At 41.0% G+C, this 17,167-nt stretch overlaps 1 protein-coding gene across 12 annotated transcripts in view; it reads left to right on the forward strand.

Annotated features, from left to right (window-relative positions):
- The window catches only part of LOC121110641, a 79,457-nt gene that overhangs the window by 17,114 nt on the left and 45,176 nt on the right, over window positions 1–17,167 (forward strand). For 4 of the 12 annotated variants that reach the window (XR_006939166.1, XR_005859487.2, XR_005859489.2 and 1 more), the window contains exons 2-4: window positions 6,740–6,877; window positions 10,495–10,541; window positions 11,978–12,071. Coding sequence is in view for 2 of the 12 variants with exons in the window: in XM_040699661.2 (XP_040555595.1) it covers window positions 6,865–6,877; window positions 10,495–10,541; window positions 14,526–14,623 (158 nt within the window). In the remaining 10 variants the exon portion in view is untranslated. Of the gene's footprint in view, window positions 1–6,739; window positions 6,878–10,494; window positions 10,542–11,977; window positions 12,072–14,525; window positions 14,624–17,167 lie in introns of all 12 variants that reach the window. The other 8 variants (XR_005859491.2, XR_006939167.1, XR_005859492.2 and 5 more) reach the window with 3 other exon arrangements.

A 17,167-nucleotide genomic window follows, 5' to 3' on the forward strand; every position in this document is an offset into this window, starting at 1 on the left:
GTGTGGGATGAGTGAGTAAATAAACTCATTGGCAAGTCAACAAACTGACAGGAGGTCATTTTTCCTAATTTTAGATGCATTTTAGTGCTCAGGAAAGTGAGAAATAGTAGTGCTGATTTTTGGGGTTTTAAGAGCTCCACACTCTGGTGCTCTCAATCAGTGCTAGGCTGTGGGTTCGGCTGGAGGCAGAAATATATAGACGGTATGACACTGTAGGTACATAATGGAGCTACACAGGAGTGTAAAAAGGATTTAGATCTATAAGCTGGATTTGACTTTCTGTTTTGATTTATGGGCTGAATGGAAGTGTGTATTTTAAGGAGCCATTAGAGTTTGTGATTTGAAATATGCAGAGCACAGCCTTTCCCTCAGCATTGTGTAGGAAAATCATACGTTGTAGCAGGGGAAATGGCAGAGAACAGTCTGTAGTGAGAAAACCCTCTGTTTCATTCCCTATGCCACGTAAGGAGTGGAGTGGCCAAGATCCATGGCTTTTGCTGCTGGGCTTCCTGAGAGTGAATGGAAAAAGAGGAGGGAGCACCTATGCTGTGCTTCAGTGCAGAGCATGTATTCCAGGTGTGTTTTTTGGTGAGTTGGTGCTGCTCAGCGAGCTGTAGCTGTTGGTGGGGGCTTGAGTAAGGCTGGGACTTCCAGGTACCTGTGTGGTGCAAATAACGGGGTGGGTGGTAAGGATGCTGGGGCAGTCACCTGTAGTGGGGGTAGACACTTGGCCATGCTGGGTGCTGTGAGAGGTGTCCCAGGGCGCTCCGTAGAGAGCTGCAGCAGGAGGTTTCAGCACCTCCCAGCTCCGCTGTCCCCCATCCTTCCACCCGCTCCTCTTCTTGGGTGGCAGCAGCAGCTGCAGCTGGTGACCCTCATTTGGTGCCCTCTGGCTCTGCCTCTGCTACAGCTCTTATCATTTGGACAAATGCTGCTCTTGTTTACAATAATGTAAATTTGGAGCAACCCCTCTGCCATTTCTCCAGCATAAATATTGCCCTCTGTGTGATTCCCACCTCCTCCTGCACGCAGATGGGTCTGGGAGGCACGGAGGAAGCGTCCTCCCTCTGATATCCATGCATTGATCTCCTGGCTGTGGGCCCCAGGTGACTGAGCAGCCCATACATTCGATCTGTGTAGATATGGGAGCTGATGTTTGTCTTTTTTTTTTTTTCACCTCTTGACTAAAAGCACTTCCCAGCTCTAACCCCAGCTTTCTACAGGAACCAAGGGAGCAGCCCACAATTCCTTTAGTGCACCTCATTACTGCTGCCGCAGTCATGAGTAAGGCTTCCTGGCTGTGACAAACTGCGTGCCGGCTCTGTGATTTGTGCAAGCTCAAATTTTGCACTAATTCACTTATATATACTAGATGGAAAACACAGCCTGAGGGCTGCTATAAAGCATGCTGCTGGAGCCACGGAGAGCGCTTTGCCAGCTGGGGATTGCTGGAGCGTGCCCTGCACGGGGCCGCAGCAAGGAGGGGAATGGAGTTTATGCACTTGTCAAAAAGGCTGCAGCACAGGAGAGGATCCAGCCCCATCCCTGTGCCTGGAGCCCTGCACAGCACAGCTGGCAGTTCGGCTCGGCTCCCGCACTGACAGCGATGCAGTGACGCACCCCAAAGGCCAGCACCGCATCCCGGCTGTCACTGGCTCTGTGCAGGGGTTGGCTGCCCCAAATCAGCTTTGGGCTGCTCAATGAAAAAAAGTTGTGTCTTTTCCCTTTTGCTCTCCTGCAGCTTTGATCTGCCCTTGTGTTTTGTTTGGGTCTGCCGTGCTGGTGTGTAGCTTTAGCTTTCTGCACAACCTGCCGATAGGTAATTTAAGAATGGTTTCTTTCAAGAACAGTGAGAGCACCACGTTAGCTAACTCCCAAAATGATTGCTTGTCTTGTTACAGATAGCTGTTGACCCGTTCCTTTAATGTTACAGGTCTGCATTCCACTGCTCTCTTAAGCTGACCCGCTTCCTTCTTTTTAATGAAATTGTCCCTTTAGCCTTTTTCCCGCATTGCCTTTTCAACAATAACATTAGAAACATTCTGCTCAGTTCTTTCCTCTGCTAACACCTTGCCCAGAGCTAACTTGCAGCTTCACTCTGTCAGCTGTAAGATATAGATATACTGTTGTCTTAATTACTCATATTTCTCCTGCTGCTCATAATTCTGCTTGTTCCACCAAAGAGCTCTTCAGAGAGCTTTACTGCTTCCTTTCTCCTTTCTTTGGGGGTTTAAAGGTTGTCAGATATATAAACGCTCCTTGTTGCAGAGCTTTGGTTGTGACAGTGTCCTTTGTGGAAGAGATTTAGGGGGATGGGAGAGCTAAATATGAATGCCTTTACACTACATCTCTCTGGAAGAAGAGAATACACACAGCATTACCTTGCATAACAGAGCATCACAGAGTGTGTATGGCAAATCCTATCTCTAATGAGTAGTGAGGCAGCTATTCCTCTGCAGCTGGAAGTGTCAGTGCAATTGCCAGGGGCAGAGGTTTCCTTCCTCTCACTGTCCATCAGAGACTATTCACAGCTCGATCTGGCCTACTGCTATTCCTCTAAAAATACAGCTGAAGAAGGACAGGAAACTTAAAAATGCCATCACTGTGCTATGGAAAAAAAAACATATTTTTGTGGTTTTAGCTCTCTCCTTTATGATTATATGCTACTGTTTCTGTTATCGATATTAATTAATGTCTGCTACTGCACACAGTCACCTAGAGCAGGCTGACCACATGATGTCTGTGCATTTTTGGTGAGGATCTGAGCAAGCTTTGTTGCTGGAGTGAGCTCTCCAGTGAGTAGCACCTTTGGCCAAAGGCTTTCCATCCTGGCTGTTGAAGTCTGCTCTCAGTTTCAGCAGACACCAGATCTGTGCAGCAGGATAGTTGGCAGAATACAGCATGGAATTCAGCTGGTTGTCTTAGTTCAGTTCAGTTCAGCTGGCTGACAGGTTCAGGAAACAGTTCTGTGAATTTATGTTAATTGGATAAATTAAGAGCCTGTCAAAATGCTGTGGTGGAGCCTGCTCCTGCCACCAAGCTGGTGCGAGGTGGGATGGAGCTGGATGCTCCTCCACAAGCGTGGCTCAGACTTTCTACTCGGGTTCAATTTGCTGATTTAGTTGTAGCTGCTTTTTAATAATTAACTGGTGAAAATGCCATACACTTACACAGAATGAAACAGAGCAGCGACAGAGCAATGCCAAAGAACTGTGCACAACTCTTCAAGGTTGGAAATGACCTAAGAGAAGTAATGGGCCTCTCAACAACACACTGCTGTGAGTCATGGCCGAGCTCATCAAGGAGCACTGATATGACTAAAGAGTCTGCTAGGAGAAAAAATGGAAATAGATGAGAGTACTCAATGAGAGGCATTAGAACTAAAAAGTAATTCTGTTCTGCATGGAGGAATCACATGGAGAAAATAGCTCTTCAGGTTAGTGCTCTGCTCTTGAGGAGCTGAAAGGAAGAAGAAGCCGTCTCAGACAAGTCAAGTTGCAGGCAAGGTCACACCAGTTAGGGCACAGGAAATACAGGCAAATGAGAGCTCGTTTCAAGCCCCTCTGTATGGGAAGCTCACGGTGAGGGAATGCCAAGTGTGTAACACCCAGCCCCAGGCTGGGCAGAGGCCTGCTCCGTTCGATCAAGCGTTACCAGGCAGGCCGCTGACATTGCTGGGGGTGCAGGGGGAGACAAGCAGGGGCCTGACTGAAGGTTTGCTCGAGGTTCAGAGACCCAGCACTGCCTCCTGAAAGGGGCTCTGGGGATGACAGTCTGTGCATGGCCATGCAGTGCAGGAGCACTCAGCCTGTTTGGTGACCTTCTGCAGAGACGCTGAATGTTTTCCTTGTCCTTGTGCCTCAGTTTTTCAAATGGGAGGGTGTTTCCCGACTACCTTCTCTCTACAAAACCAAGGATTGTTAAGAGAACTAGGTCTCATGACTGTGTGGTACTTGGATGCTATGGCAATGTAATTAGCTGCACACAAATCTTACTAAAAATGTATTTGGTGGAGGAGAGGCCAGGATGGGGGCCTGGTTTGGAGCATGAGTGCTGAAGGGGTACATTTCCAGAGCTGGGGCTTCAGCACAGCCCAGCTGCATGAGGCAGGTCCCTGGAGGCAGATGTGGCAGACCTAGGGATGCAGGGCGTAACATTTATTAGCCCTGTGTTCATATGACATACAATGCAGTGCAAACTATTTGAAGCATTAATGGATTAGATAACAGCTTTCCACCCCCAGTAAGCCTTTTGAAATTTTTATGTAGCATCTTGGGCTAAAGATCTTTTTCAGCTGATGTATAACTTGAAGTAAACTTCAGGAAAGCATTACTGTTGCCATTAAATCCCTCTTTTCTGCCTCTTTCTCTTCAAAGTCATGTATGCAATTCAGGAACTTCTGGACCACTTAATCCAGAGGAGAGAGGCATGGGATTCAGCACGGAAATCAGAACGCCTCAGTGCAGGAAAGCTGTGCTGATGATTCCTTTATCTCTGTTACGCTGCCAAACCCCAGACTTTGGCTGCCTGGGTCCTTTTGTATTTTTATATCTGTAAGGTGTTTTTTACTCCCTGCCCTCAACATGACCTCTGTAGCTATGGTTCCCAAATGTTACCCATACTAAATATGAGTATATGCATAGCATCCATGAGGCACACACTCCCAGCATCCTCGAGGCACACACTCCCAGGCTGTTAAAGTCCTCACACTATAGCTGCAGCTTGGTTAGGCAGCAGCCTGAACACCCCAAAGCCTGAAGCTTTTGGAGTTAATAGCTCTAGTTAGCTGAAAGTTATTGTGACTACATCCTTGCTACTCTGCTGAGGAAGAAATGCATTCCCGTAATTTCTGATTAACCCTACTGTAAGTCTACACAGTTGTTGGTTAAATGAAGACCACCATTTCAAACGACCTAATCTTCAAAGCTTCATAAATTATATGGTGATAAAAAATAAGCAATCTTCAGAGGTGTTTTTGTGTTTTTTTTTTTGTTAGGTGAGATAATGCAATGATGTAATAATGTACGAGGGAGAACTTGGATTGGGTTGGATTTTGGTGGATTTCTTAACTCAGATGTTGTTCTCCTGTGTTTGTATTTTCTTGTACATTAGGACAAGGCACAGTCAGGTATATTTTCCATCCTGGTGAATAAAATGAAGCTCAAAGAGTTTAGCTGAGATTGGCCTCCCCTGCAAGAAAGATTGCTCTTTGGTGCCTGGATCATAATTTTAAGGCATGAAAACTATTCATCAGGAAAGCAGCATTTTAACTCCTTCCATCTTGCAGCCTGATCTATGCTGAGTAAAAAATCCTCATCCATGGAAGTTGATCAGAGTTCACTATGGGCTGTAATAAGTCTATGGGGTCACCTCGACTGCTGTACATCAGTGTGGTTCCGTCAGTAGGTTCTTGATAAGCCATCCTATGCCATGATTTAATCCAAATCTGTTTAATCATATATAATCCACATAATTCAAACATCCTCACCAAGGATCCAGCTTTATAGCTGTGCTGGGGGGAGGGAAATCTTGTGTTGTCACAAGTCATGCTGACATCAGTGGGGTTTCTTATTGATGTAGGACTTAGTGCTGGCACATGCAGTTACAGCAAAATTGGGGTTTTAGCATATTTGCAATTTGGTGTATTTTTAGGAGGCTGTTGCTTTGAGGTAAGCAAGTAAATGAACTCTGGGCCATGTCCAACAAAATCTCTTTAAGAACTCTGCCCGATGGTCATTTCAAGGAAAAAAATTATAGGAGTCTGAAATTATTTGTTGTGCAACTGAAAAATAATAAACCTTTTGTTTATATTTCTAGTGTAGAAATGTCACTTAATACCAAGTATTATCAAAAAGAGCCTGTGTGCTTCCAGGGTTTTCCTTATTGCTTTAGAAATGTTTAACAACAAGAAAATAGATATTTTTCAGCGTAGGTAAAATGTGGGCATTACTGCAGCATTACTGGTGGCAATCCTTCTGTTCCAAATACCCACATCAGGTCGCAGTACATTTGTGAAGCCATTTGTTAATGTGATACACATGCAGCCTGATGCCTTATACCCTGGAATTTGAAAAAATGCTCAAACCCGTGAGTAATGGTAAACATCTGAGTAATGCTGCTGAAGTCAGCCCGTGCATCCGTTAACAGCATGAACTAATCCTTGAAAAATAATTACGAAAAAGGCAGAAAGAAGACACCATGCTTCCCAAGCCAATGGAACCCCATACGTGCTTAATGTGAGATACTGAATGGAATAATCGGTGCATGATCTGAAGGACTGAATCCGTACTGGTAAACATGGTTTACTGGTTGCCCAGTGAAAACAGTATAAGGGGAACTTTTATTCAGCTTGCATACTGTATCACTTCTCATACGTTTCTGACTCAACTTTTTCTTTCTTTGTGGCCATTTCGCAATTTTCAGTGGATTTGTTTTGATTGTAAATAGGCATACACATTAGCTAGAGCCAGATAATTTCTTCTGGCCAGCTTTGCCAGTAAATCACTGAGCTATGTAATTGGGTTTGTATAAAATTATGCACTGTGAACTTGGGAATAAGTAAAACAAACAAAAAAAGTTGATTTTTTGGTAGTATCATTTTTGTGTAAAAGTTTCTTTTTCACACAGTTTTGCTGCTCCGCAACGTGATCATTGTGATCATTCTTTCAGTGTTGAATGAAAAGCGAACTACAGAATAAATCCAAGTAAAACTGGTAATAATTTCTGGTTTGGCTTGTAGGTGGAGCTGAATACAATGTCTGCATTTGTGGCTAACTCCAAGCAATACATTATGAAGATGATGTTATTCAGACACACACCCAAACAATTTGATTCAGACAAATTGGATATGAGACTTTGACCAGCATGAGAAGAACAGGTGAGAACCCTTGAGAGCAGAGCCGAAATAATAAATGTTCTGATGGTCAGGAAAAATATTTCTCCCGTAACACAGTAGCTCTTCTATTAGAAACTCAAAATACTAATTACAATCTGCCTAAAGACTTATTATAAATGAAGTGGAGATGGAAACATGTTTATATTATGGGGAGGCTTATTTGCAGATAAGCAGGAAACCAGTCACACATCTTCACAAACATAATTTTAGCTGTTTTAATTAGCAGGTTTGCTTTGATTTAATTTAATTCAGCGATTCCTTCTATCTTTACTGACACATGTGCAAATAAAATGCTCTGACCTGACTTCTGACATCCAGTTTCCTTTTTCATTTCTGTTTTTGTTGTTGTTGATTTCGGCAGTGTTTACGGTGAAATGATGGGGTCAACACTTCCTAGCAGCGTGGCCAACAGATGTAGCGTGGAGATGACAACTGTACATTTTAGTGGTCTTTTGTTACCTCAGCACTGACTGATGGCTGAGAGGCTGGAAGCCAGAATGTCAAAGGCCATCAGATGTCCTGGCAGCCTCTAGATCTCGTTTCTGTTAAGGGTTGAAATGACAAAAAAATGCCTTTTTTTGTGGTTGCATGTAAAATTGCCGTCAGCTTTTTGCAATAGAAAGAGACCCTAAGAAGAAGCCCATGTGTGCCTTTAGCAACTTATTGTAGCTTGTGGACCAACTTCGGTCTAAAGAGCAAGATTTAAGAGCGTCCAGGATTCATATGTTTAATATTTGGAGATTCAGTAGTTTTATCTGACAGTCAAAGTAGCTATTGATAGAAAAAGAACATGTACTATGGCATAAAAATACTGCATTAAAGTACTGACAAAAGAATCTGTGGTGACTTTGCTGAGCTTTTGGCTGGTCTAAATGCTTGGAAACTATTTTTTTTCTTTATGTCAGGAAAGCAACTGTTCATACGCCAGGTGTTGCTCTCCCTCCTCTCCCAACCCCTCTCTTTTTCAATATCTCACAGCTGTATGATAGGTAATTAAAACAATCACCGACGTGTTTCAAAGCTGTTGTAGCCTTTAGTTGACTTTTAAAACTCTTATTTGAAGAAGAATGGTGAAATTAATTTGTATCTGGCTCAGGAAAGTGCTCTTTACTTGAGCAATGGACTTTACAACATTGCCAACAAAAAGACTGAAATTAATATTACTCTTGCCTTTATCTAGGGTTATTCTGTTAACTGTTTTATACTGGAAATTAATTTCAATATCAGACAGGTGTCTACAAGCCATGAATGCAGCAGCTCCAGCATACAGTCAGATAGCTTCCTCTTCATAATCATGGTAAAAATAATAATTCGAAAGAAGTAAACTTGCCAGCACAATTAAATGATTCTGCCTGTAGATAATGGAAGGAGGAAGTTTCAAAGAATGGACTATAAAATGCATAAGATTAAAAAGTGTCATTTAAAAAAGTGTTATGTGGTTGTTTTGAAAAGAACTGTGATTTTACAGGCTCATCTTTCTACTGAGAAAAATTACTGTGAGATACAGAGACTTCGGGATAGGTGTATTTTTGATGCTGAGATGCTCTGCTGTTTTCTGTTGGGTTTTTGTGTGTGTGTGTTTCTTTTCTGTGCTTCAGCAGCTGGCTTTATGAAACTTGTAATTCATTCATTGTGCTTTCTCTATGAGACAGGATTTTATTCTGAAAATAAATTTACTTCTAATATGTTCTTTTTGATCGTTAAAAAAAAAAACCCTTTCATCTTTACAAACGATTGTGTTGTTACATCCGTGTAAAGTGGACCATGTAGCACAAGTGAACAGCAAATCCAATGAGCAATGTGTATAAAATGTAGGAATGTGAGCAAGAAAAGCAGTGCATAACCTAAGAATGAAGCAGAAATTTAGTTTGGAAACACGTTTTATTGTCTTACAGCCTTGTGAGACCCCAGTTATTCACATAATTATTGATTAAGAATGACTGCATTTGCAGGAAAATATGTGCTTCAGAAATAACCAAAATATGCGGTGGCACATTTTAAGCTCCTCATCTGGGTACACAGTTTGTAGGTACAGGCAGAAGCATCCCTCAGCGGTCAGGCACAGGCTGGCTTTCCTCTCCTTGTTCTCAGAAGGATATCTGCCTCTCTTGGACTGCCCCACAAAATTCCATTTCTTCTTCCTCTTCGGATTTGTCTCTTTGGAAATGTATAATTCCATGGCATAGATGTAAGCAGTGACAGCTGCAACACACGGAAAATACAAGTTAGGAGTGGAATTGGTTCTGGCTTAGAAATCACTAATTTTAGGAAAAACATGCAGGATGACAGCTTTTGCATTTTCCCCATTGGTTTGTGGGGGAATCCTCACCTGGTGCACGCATAGACGTACATATAGAGCAAGTGTTTTTATTTATGTATGTCTAAAAATCTGGAAGATACCAGCTAACAGAGCGCAAACAAGAAATACCAGCGCTGGCAAATCCAAACCAGCAAATATCCATTCTGACTTTTCCCCATTAATTTTAAAATAAATACCTCTTCCTGTTTGTACAAACATTTCCTATTTATTAAAAACAGCATTCCTCTTCTTTGCTCCTTTGTGAATGTTTCTAACCACACACAAAACTGCAAAGAAATACACAAATGAGAATAAAATTAAGACTCAAACGCTAATCTGCATCTTTGCTACAGCACAACTCAATTTGACAGTATATTTTTGCCAGGTGGAACAAAGAGCAATAAATTAGTTTTGAACATTTATGATCTTGCATTATAAAGACTGCAACAGACTGTGTTCAAAATCAATTGTCAGAGTGATGGGGGTTTAATAACTCTGGTTCTGTAACCTTTTACATATCTGCAGACCGGGTAAGGGCACATTTCAAGATCTGCTGCCATTTTTCATTATTGCAACTTATATTTGAAAGACCTTTTTGATGCTTAAAAAAAGAAACAGATTACTTTTTAGTAGAGCTGGATGAATAACTCATAATTAATAATTCATTCAGTGAATTTTACCTTTTATTCTGTGGGAAGAATAAAAAAAAAATAGTTGTTATTTTTTTTCATGAGTCTTATTGACTTGCTGGTTTTCTAATCAAAACTGGAACTCAGAATCCAAGGTGTGTTACTTATTTGTGATTGATATATCATGTGGTATTGGTTTAATTCCCCAAATAATTGAGGACAAATACTAGAATGATTTTATGATTAAATGTTTGAAGATAGCATATCTTAAAATCCTTTGCCACGTGCATGCAGTTTTTGCAAGTATCATTGGAAGTGAAAATCTGAATGTATGAAAATTGTTGAAAGGAAATGCAAATGAGGCAGGAATATGGCCAAATCAGATTCATTACAGGGCACAAATGAGTTTCTGTAGACTTCTACAGAATTTCCAGCTGTAGTTTTTCCTTGCTAGCTTGAGTTCCTATTTGACAGAAGCCAACTAAATACTGAAGGAAAATATGGAAGCAAGGTAAGTAAGAGCTGAAGTAATAGGCAGCGTTCATTAGCAGCTGTATGGAATTTCCCTAGCTCCCTAGCTATTGTATTGTGTTTTACAATAGTGAAATATTTTATAATAGTGAAACCATTTGAACAGTCGCCATCTTTTGGCTTTCTCTGCCTCTCAACAGGCAAGTCCAAATCCCACCAACACAAGCCCTGCTGGACTAAGAGGCAGGTATGGATTCTTTTATTCTTTTATTTTTTGTATATGCACTTTATTTTGGTTTCTCCTAAATAGAGCAAAAGCAGTTAAATATTTCCCAACAAAACACATATATGCAATCTCCAGGGCTGTGCATACCATCTAACTGTCATTTCCTTTGATTAACCTTCACCTGACCTCACTCCCTAAGGCAGTTTCAAATCCTTTTGTTCCTCCATTTAAGTCTTGCACTCTATCAGGTGAGTACATCTGTCATTAAGGCGCGGGCCGTTTTACTGGAACTCAGCAGAGATGCGATGGAAAACTGTGCAGAATCTGTCACAGATCAGACAACATGGCTGAATGTGCAGATTTATCTTTTCCAAGAGACAGAGAAGCAGAGTTTGTGTGAATCAGTTGAAGGTAGCTGAATTCTAAGAGTGTGGGTTAATTATTTTATGAATATTAAATATTTAAGGTCAGAAGAGGATCATGACTGTGATAAACAGGTCTCTTCTGCTGCAACTCCTTCATGTTATCAGGAAGTGCCAGTTTGGGGGGGATAAAATTACCAGCAGGGAGGACCTGAGTTAATGAATTACCTCCTTCACCACAGCAGAGTCTGGCAGCTGCCCAGGTAGTCCATCCGAGCACTATGAAACACAACAGGTTGGTGTTCGATCCCCAGGCTTTCTCTACAGATAGAGAACAAAAAATAAAAAGTCCAGAAGAAAGACAGCATTTCTAAACGAGCTGAGCCCATAAGTTTCAATCACCCCAGCCTGAGTTTTTTTGGATGGCATTTTGCAAGAAATGTTGACACCGTGTCACAATTCGGTACAATTCCTATTTTTAAGTCCTGGAAATTCATCTAGAGTGAATAATATGAAACAGATATTATGAATCCAGTCTGATCACACATTTGGCTGACAGCAATGAAGAACAAAGCCTACACTGAATCCTTCTTTTATATTAGGGAATGACTTTTGGAATGATATTAAAGGCCATGTTTGATGATGTATCTCTGCATCCCGAAGTAAACTGTCCAGTTACTCCTAGTTGTTCCTAGCAGCTAAAACTATGCATCTCGATTCTAAGCTTAACTTGACTTGATATCGTTTCCTGATAGATTAAAGATGTGCTATTCAGCATAGTATCAATTCCTAGGGATGGTGATCGACTCAGCTCAGTTTTTGATGAACTAAATAGGTCAGACTTCCTTGATATGTCATCATCAAGAGAATTTTACAGATGTTATACAATTTTTCTAGATATTTTCTGCCCCCTTTCAGTTCTTTTTTTAACATACAGTTTGAAGTTGGATAAACAGAGTCTAAGTATCAAACATTTAACGTTTTCCTCTCAAATCTTGAAGGATCGTACTGCAGAGGGTTGATAATCTATTTTTAAGGTTTTATTTATGCTAGCTGTTTTTTGTTGTCGTTGTTTTTGTTGTTTTCCCATTCTAGCGGTTGAGTTGCTTATACTTTGTGCCTCCCGTGGAAGCTGACACCATTGCAGCTGCGGAGGGATGTTGGAAGAGATGCCAGCGCCAGCACGTGGGTGAGTCCATGCCAGCCAGCAGCACTGCGAGCCCTGCCTGCTGTCACTGGTGCGCTCCGATCAACTGGTGGCCTTATAACTAATACCTGGGAAATGGAATTACATCATCCCACAGGGATTTTAAAATCCCGTTTTCGGAGTAAATGTGACTTGTTATTGTCCCTTCCGAGGTTTTGGAAATGATTCTCCGGAGCAAATGTTTTCTATGAAATCCTCTCCAGAAACAATCTGCTCTCTGTGAATGTGCTTTAGTGACGGAGAGGTGCTCACCTGGTGTACTGAAGAATTTAAATGGAAGAACAAAAAGAAACTGAAATTGCCTTAGGGATTGAGGTCAGGTGAAGGTTAATCAAAGGAAATGACAGTAAAATGGCATTCGTGGCTCTTGGTACATTTTTAATCATTTCTCTCTCTCTCATGAAAGACACACAGGATGGACAACTTTTTATTGTTACACTTAGCTGGGGGAGATTTTTACGTTTGTCTTGTTTGGCTTAAAATACTTTAAAGTATTGCTTTTAGATTTCTCCTGTAGATTTGGCTCCTGAAATGTTGTATCGCAGTGCCTTGAATTTGTGTGTGGGAAATGGAGAATGTGTGTGGGGGAAGGAGAATGTTAAGAGAAAGCGAGTAATTTTCCCCAGAATATCTCTCCTCTTTCTAATGTGATATTTTTTGAAGCAATTCCAGAAGTCATGAGTGCAGGGAATAAATACTCAGTAAAGCCAAATATTCATTTTTACACAAATGTCAGGCTAAATGATGTCCGTGAAAGTAACTACTGAAAACAAGAATAGTTTCTTTCAGGCTCTGCTAATCTACAGGTAATTACTCTGTTTTTAAGCGTAGATGTTTTGTATATTTTTTTGGAAAGCTCTTAGAATAACCCTCGTAATTACAATGAAACTTTGAAATCATGCCCGAGTTTGTGGGCTGTCAGTTATATTCTGATTTTACATCTGTGAAAAGGCCCCATTTAGAAACCCTTGTTTTCAGAGTTCGGAGTTGTCATTTTGTGCTATTCACCTTAGGTAACTTTGGCATAACTGCAACAGGAACAGGAGCAACATTATGTAACTTATAACTGCCTGAGGCAGCTTTTAAAAAATGTGAGCAATGCATTTTTTTCAAGTATGTTTATATAGCTCCCTTTCCCTGTAATGCAGAGAATCCTAAAGAGTATATATTAAACTCAAACAGCTCTCAATTGTGGTAAGTTGGCTGTAGAAAATGCGTTCTCCCTGCTCTTTAGATCTTATGCTACGAAGCATCACGCGTAGACTACTTGCAGACAAGACCTCGCCACGTTAAACCTTCTGAGGATGCCTTAAAGAAAACATAGTGCTGCAAACCCATCTTGTGTTATCACCATTGTGAGCTGCAGTAAAAAAAAAAAAAAAAAAAGTGATGTTTTTTATAGGTATGCTTCCTCAACATTGCAGGAAAAAAAATCTGGAACTCATTTCTTTGAGTGTCGTCGCACTGTTTATTGCCGTGATTGCTACTGGTAATGTGGCACTTTTCTGCCCGATCCCACAAAGCGAATGCTGCCACATGGGTGCCATATGGGATCTTTGCCATAGAGCAGATCAAGGAGGGAAAGGCCCCCTCCGCAGCACAAACAATGCTGAGAAAAGCATGTCCAGCAGTTATTGGAAAGCACAGAATTGAATGAAAGTGGGAAAAATGTATCTGAACTCATTGGGTGGCAGTCGAATCCAATCTACCTTTCAGTCTGGGGACTGTGGAACCTGGGCACCTACAGATATACAGGGGAGATAAGGAACCTCAGCTGCAAAGGCTGAGCTGTGCCCTAGCTGCGCTGACACCAGCCAGCAACCAGACATAGATAGATGGTGAGTTGGGCATCTCCACGTTTACAGGGCATGACTGTGACTTTACGATGCTGTAACAATACCAATGCTGTGTTTATAGACTGAGTTTTTCAAAGGCACTTGGTGTCAGCTCGAGCTGCAGACTATCTCGTTCATAACTTGCCTGTCTTGTAAAAATTACGTATTGGTGGTAGAAATATAAGTAATTCTTGTATTTGGCAAAACTGTGGGATTAGCTTAAGGAAAAGAAGAGTACAACATGAGAGACCATTATAAATGAAACCTGAATACTTGAGTTGAAGACAGCATTAACCGCTGAAGAGTGGAAAGCTATTGAAGTGAGAAAATAGGATTCTTTTCATAAACAATATGACCTCAGATTTTTCCTGAAGTAAATACTAAAGAATCATACCAAATCATGTACCTACTCTTAAAGCACCTAGTAAAAGTATTGGAACTATTATATGCCTGCACACTCAAACTGTTCTAATAGAGGACATAGTAAATAGGTCTGAGCATTTTTATTCCAGCCATTCAGACCGTCTCCCAGAATTAGTAACTTTCTTCAAAGGTTTGTTTTTAAAAGTAGCTAAATTTGTTTGGTGTTTCATTTCTACAGGCTGTACTGTGCACCTGCCCTGGAAAGAAGTGTTTCTGTGAAACTGCTCTTGAGCAACACAGTAGCTCCTGTTGGGCAGCCTTGAGAGGCTTTTGCAGGTTAGAAAACGTGCCACTATTTTACCTTGGCATCTGTTCAAAGTACTAATTCTGTGGATCAGTGTCTTTCAGATGAAGAAAGTAGGATCCTTTTGTGTCCCTGGTGTCTGAGTAAATTGATATCAAATACTCTAATGAAAAGAGAACTGTTGTCAGCAGAAGCAAGCAGCAAGAAAATCTGGGGCAGTAGGTAACTTCGTGATGTGTTCTCCATCCTCAGGGACTTTCAGTGCTCTGAGGATTAATTTTCCATTACATACACGTGTGGTGCCTTTCTTAAATACACTTCCACTAACAACTTAATACTTTTTTCCAATTACCAAGTATCATAAAACACTACAACTTCTCTGTCCTTCTGTCCCTTTGAAGCCAGCGCTTTCAGCACTGTGAGCATTGTTACTCCCCTGTACTCTTCCTGAATGAAGCATCTTTTTGCTGCTCAACTGAAGCCATGTTTTTGAGCAGAGAGGATACTGAGCACCCTATTGTGGATACAGGTGGAAAAGGACCTTCGGAACTGCACTTCTGCAGGGATTTATTTGTGAATTCTCATCTCCACGATAGCTGTCTAAGTCTCCTGCAAGTACATCTTATGCACCAGAGACTTTGTGTGAAATGCTTTATTTTAGTTTATTTGTTCCAGACTTATTTACCACTCTATGGACACATCCATGAAAAAAAAAAAAAAAAAAACCAGCAAAAACCAGAGCATTTTTACCTGCTGGACACACCTGACCACAGCAGGTGCAAGGAACAGGAGCAGGATAGAGCAAGTCAAAAACCTACAGTGCACATAAAACTGAAGTGCACAGGCTATAACAATATATAAACCCATGCTATATAAATAAGCTGGATGTAGAGCTGGGTAGCAATGGGTTACAGCCTGTTGTAGGAAAGTGAACAGGAGCTCAAACAGTTTGTAGTTCTCCATTCAGCAGTGTAGTCAGTTGGAGAATAAAAAATAGGTAGCACGAGGATGCCTGAAATTACCTCAGTGCTAAGGAGAGCCTGAAGTATTTGTGAGGTTATCGTCACCTTTGTAGGATGGATCAGTGTTGCCAGTCACACAATATCACTTCTGATAGAACAGGGCTTTAGAGGGCTTCTTAGCCTGGGGACTCACTGAGCCATTTTGATTTTGTTGGCACCAACAAGGAAGAGGCACATTGATTTTACAAGACAGCTCACAAAGATCTGTTCAGAGATCTTAGATTTGGGAAACAGTAAACTAACTGACCACCTTGAAAGAAAAAAACATTATTTTATAGTAAACTCTTTTTAAATCCTGAAGAAGATGAACTGAGAATGAGGAGCAGTGTCCGTAGGGACATTGGGCAGACAAGTCCGAAGGGACTTGGGCAGACACTGAGCTGCACATACTCCTTGTGAAGGCACCCGGCAGGCTGAATTCAGCATCTGAATTCCCCAGTCAGAACAAGGCTGGGCCCATTGAGCTGCTGGGATCCGCTGGCAGACGAGGCTGCCCAGCTGCTTTCCCACACATTTTCTGTCTCTTTTCTTCACTGAGAAAAACAGGTAAAATCCTTTCTGAGGCAATGTTTATATGAAACAAAACCTCATGTGTCAGTGTACAGTACATAAACTAATCTGAGTTTATCTCCTCTGTTTTCTTCCGCACCTCCATTTTATAAAACAGAATTGGAAGAAAATTATGGTTGCAAAACCTGATTTTTGCCTCAGTTCCGGTCTTCATACAGAACTATCTGACAATTAATATTTGTGAGTACCTTTTGGAATATCTGACCTTTGGGGAGCTGACAGAGCTATAATATTAGTCTTTGTATGCTAGCCTGGCTTTTAAACTCTCTGCCTAGTGGATGTAAGTTCAGTGGATACAGATCTGAAACTTGATTTCCTCAGTATAGCTGCATTAGCATTCAGCTGTGGGTATGTAAGATAATAGTATTAAAAGCAACCTTCCATCCTGTTGTCATGGATGCAGCACAGCCCAATCCTGGTAGCGGTATACCACCAGTCCTTGTACAATCTCATTTTTATCTACAAATTTTAATTTAATTACACCAGAAATTCTTTAACTATACATAATATATGGTTTTATTTTCGGTTTCCAGCATTAAAATGTAAGGACTGAGCAGCTCGTGTTCTTTGTCCAGTGCTCATTTTTTTTTTGCATTCCAAGTATCTGTCAGTATTAGTTATGAGACCGTGTGAAATAAGTAGCCATGAAAGATGCCTGCTTTTATGACAGAATGAGTGGTTTCATGAATTTTAAAGGAGCACATTTGTATTTTCTGTTCTTGAACTACACGGGCTACTCACAAATATGACAGAAGATAATTGTTTGAGGAATTATGATGCCTTTCAAGATTTTGCAGGATATTACTATTTTCATAATCTTTCATTTATCAGGTTATATGGCTTGATTTATTTATGTGTGTAATTTGGAAATTAAAGTACTCCCATTCTGTCAGCATAGGTACATGTTTTCTCCGTACAGCTCATACTCCTGTTAGCAAAAATAATGAATGTGCTAATTTTTTTGTCAGTTACTAAAGAAACGCG

The sequence above is a fragment of the Gallus gallus genome, chromosome 4 (assembly GCF_016699485.2).
Source record: "Gallus gallus isolate bGalGal1 chromosome 4, bGalGal1.mat.broiler.GRCg7b, whole genome shotgun sequence".
NCBI lineage: Eukaryota > Metazoa > Chordata > Aves > Galliformes > Phasianidae > Gallus > Gallus gallus.